Below are 2,704 nucleotides of genomic sequence, written 5' to 3'. Positions count from 1 at the left end.
CAGAGGGATCTAGATAGATTGGAGCATTGGGCAATGATTAATGGCATGAAGTTTAACAAGTCCAAATGCCGGATCCTGCACGTAGGACGGAGTAATGCCAGGCACATATAAATTGGGAGAGGAGTGGCTGGAGAGCAGCCCTGCAGGAAGGGATCTGGGGGTGCTGGTCAACAGCAGGCTCAATACGAGTCAGCAGTGTGCCCTGGCAGCCAAGAGGGCAAACTGCACCCTGGGGTGCATCAAACCCAGCATAGCCAGCCGGTCAAGAGAGGTGATTATCCCGCTGTATTCAGCGTTGGTGCAGCCTCACCTTGAGCACTGTGTGCAGTTCTGGGCCCCACAATTTAAAAAGAATGTGAGGGTACTCGAATGCATCCAGAGGAGGGCAACAAAGCTGGTAGAAGGGCTGGAAGGAACGTCCTCTGAGGAGCGGCTCAGGACGCTGGGTTTGTCCAGTTTGGGGAAAAGGAGGCTGAGGGGCGACCTCATTGCTCTCTACAGCTTCCTGAGGGGGGGAAGTGGAGAGGGAGGTGCTGAGCTCTTCTCCCTGGGATCCTGTGACAGGATGCATGGGCACGGTTCAAAGCTGCATCAGGGGAGGTTTAGACTGGACATTAGGAAGCATTTCTTTACCAAGAGGGCGGTCAAACACCGGAACAGGCTTCCTAGAGAGGTGGTCGATGCCCCAAGCCTGTCAGTGTTTAAGGGGCATTTGGATAATGCCCTTAATAACATGCTTTAACTTTTGGTCAGCCCTGAAGGCGTCAGGCAATTGGACTAGATGATCATTGTAGGTCCCTTGCAATTGAAAATATTCTATCCTATCCTATCGTATTCTAACTACAGGAGACAGTCTACTTGGGTAGGGTGCGTTTTAAGCATATAAATCCTGATTTTCCCCTCTTAATGTTTCCTAACTTACTTAGTTTTATTATCTATACTCACCTGCTTTACTTTCAATTGCAGGATTATTCTCATGTGTAAAATGAAGCACACATGTGTTGCAAGGCTTGGTGGTGGGTGAGCGAGTTGTACTACTGATTCTGACACTGTCGCTCATGTGGTATCATATTCAATGTGAACACAAGGGGGAAAATATCTGCGACATATCTGAATTAAAACAATAAACAAGGAAATGAGTATTAAAAAGTGGCAGCTGATACCACAACTGGGCCAAGAAGCAAAAAGGCAAGAAATACTAGCACATCTTAATTACAGTGCAGTAAAACAAAATATATTCTTGTTCTTTGGACTTTTGGGGGCCAACACACAGATGGGTCAATACTTGCCTCTTGTTGACCCAAGTTTGCTTATATCCATACACCATATAAGGCTGGCAAAATCCATCCTCTCTGCCACAAGGATAATGCTTCTTCCCTGAATGAGATGATTCCTGAGCTGATTCAGGGCCACCAGCAAACATGCTGGTGTGGGTAAGCTCCTCTGACACTGCAGTGGCAAGAGCTGCAAATGCCCATGCTCTTCTCTGCTGTTTGCAGAGGAAGCTTTTCCATCCTTAAGGCAAGCAGCACCAGTCAAAGCAGTTGAGTGTGCACACAGTCCACTGCCACTGAGAGCTACAAACCAACAAATGTTCAGTTGACCCAAGTCCTAGAAACGAAAGACTGAAGCTCTTCATTGCAGCCCCACTGTGGGCAATGGGCTGTAATGCTTTCCCAGAATCCTCTTTCACAATACTTGGCCTCCATAAGGCAGAAAAAATGTAAAACTTGCCTTTCAGCTGCACAACTATATAGCAGCATCCAGTTCAGCCTGGAGAGGAGAAATCATACCTTTCCTTTAACAATGATCAAAACAATTTAAAGAACAATTAGTGGATAACCAACCTTGAAAGTACTGAATTCCCTTCTATATATCAGTAAGATGATTCAGCAGACAAGCTTAGCAGATATTTTATATCACATTCATTGTATGAAGAGCAGAGGAGTGAGATGGTCTTTTTCACGTCTAGTTTCCTAGTGTATACAAGTTGTTTCCTCAGCTTTACATATAGCAGGTTAGCAATACAATTTATAGAACTAACAAATTATTTGCCTAATGGGATAACAACTAAAACCATATTTATTTGCTATAGGAATGTGTCTTACTTTGTGATTTTACAAGAAGAAAAAAAACATACTACAGACAGCATTTTAGCAATACAGCATGTAAACAAAAATAAAAAATAAAAGGAGAGTTAACATCTGAGAAGTCGTCATCCCTTTCCACAAAACAGAGAAGAAACTGAGTTAGTTGGGAACTCATTTCCAGAGATATGCATCACAAGATGTATTTAAGATAAACCATGTTTAGTAACAATTTCAAGAGAGAAGAAAACATCACAACTTAGCCAAAACAAAGTTACATCTTATAAAGAAAGAGATCACTACCTTTTTATGAAGTGCATGGAATTCACTATACCTCTTCTCCACAAAATGTTTCCTTCCACTCATTAGCACCTCTATTTTAAAGACCTGAAAATTATAAATAATAAAAAGGAGATTAATGTACTTGCACAAACAGTTCTGTAACATGGCTGCGACTGCACATTTTACCACGGTCATTCCAGTAGGTGGTCCCAAAAACCCATGACAATTCACAAGGCACAGAAGTACAACAGTGATTAATGGGAAGTATGGCTGCATCTTCTGTTAACAAGTTTGTTCAACAAACATACAAAAAGACAAGTTAAGCTTGGACTGTA

The 2,704-nt window shown here is 42.7% G+C and overlaps 1 protein-coding gene across 1 annotated transcript in view; it reads right to left on the bottom strand.

The window, feature by feature from the left end:
- SNX24 (sorting nexin 24) overlaps positions 1-2,475 on the bottom strand; it is a 49,391-nt gene extending 46,916 nt beyond the window's left edge. Inside the window, exons 1-2 of the mRNA XM_009284156.1 lie at positions 2,391-2,475; positions 946-1,110 (exon numbers count right to left, since the gene is read on the bottom strand). Coding sequence (XP_009282431.1) covers positions 946-978 — 33 coding nt within the window. The 5' untranslated portion in view covers positions 979-1,110; positions 2,391-2,475. The remainder of the gene's footprint in view (positions 1-945; positions 1,111-2,390) is intronic.
- Positions 2,476-2,704: the final 229 nt, after the last annotated feature.

The sequence above is a fragment of the Aptenodytes forsteri genome, unplaced genomic scaffold, assembly GCF_000699145.1.
Source record: "Aptenodytes forsteri isolate BGI_AS27 unplaced genomic scaffold, ASM69914v1 Scaffold69, whole genome shotgun sequence".
NCBI lineage: Eukaryota > Metazoa > Chordata > Aves > Sphenisciformes > Spheniscidae > Aptenodytes > Aptenodytes forsteri.
The sequence above is the reverse complement of the archived record's forward strand: the minus strand, read 5'-3'. Positions and strand labels throughout refer to the sequence as shown.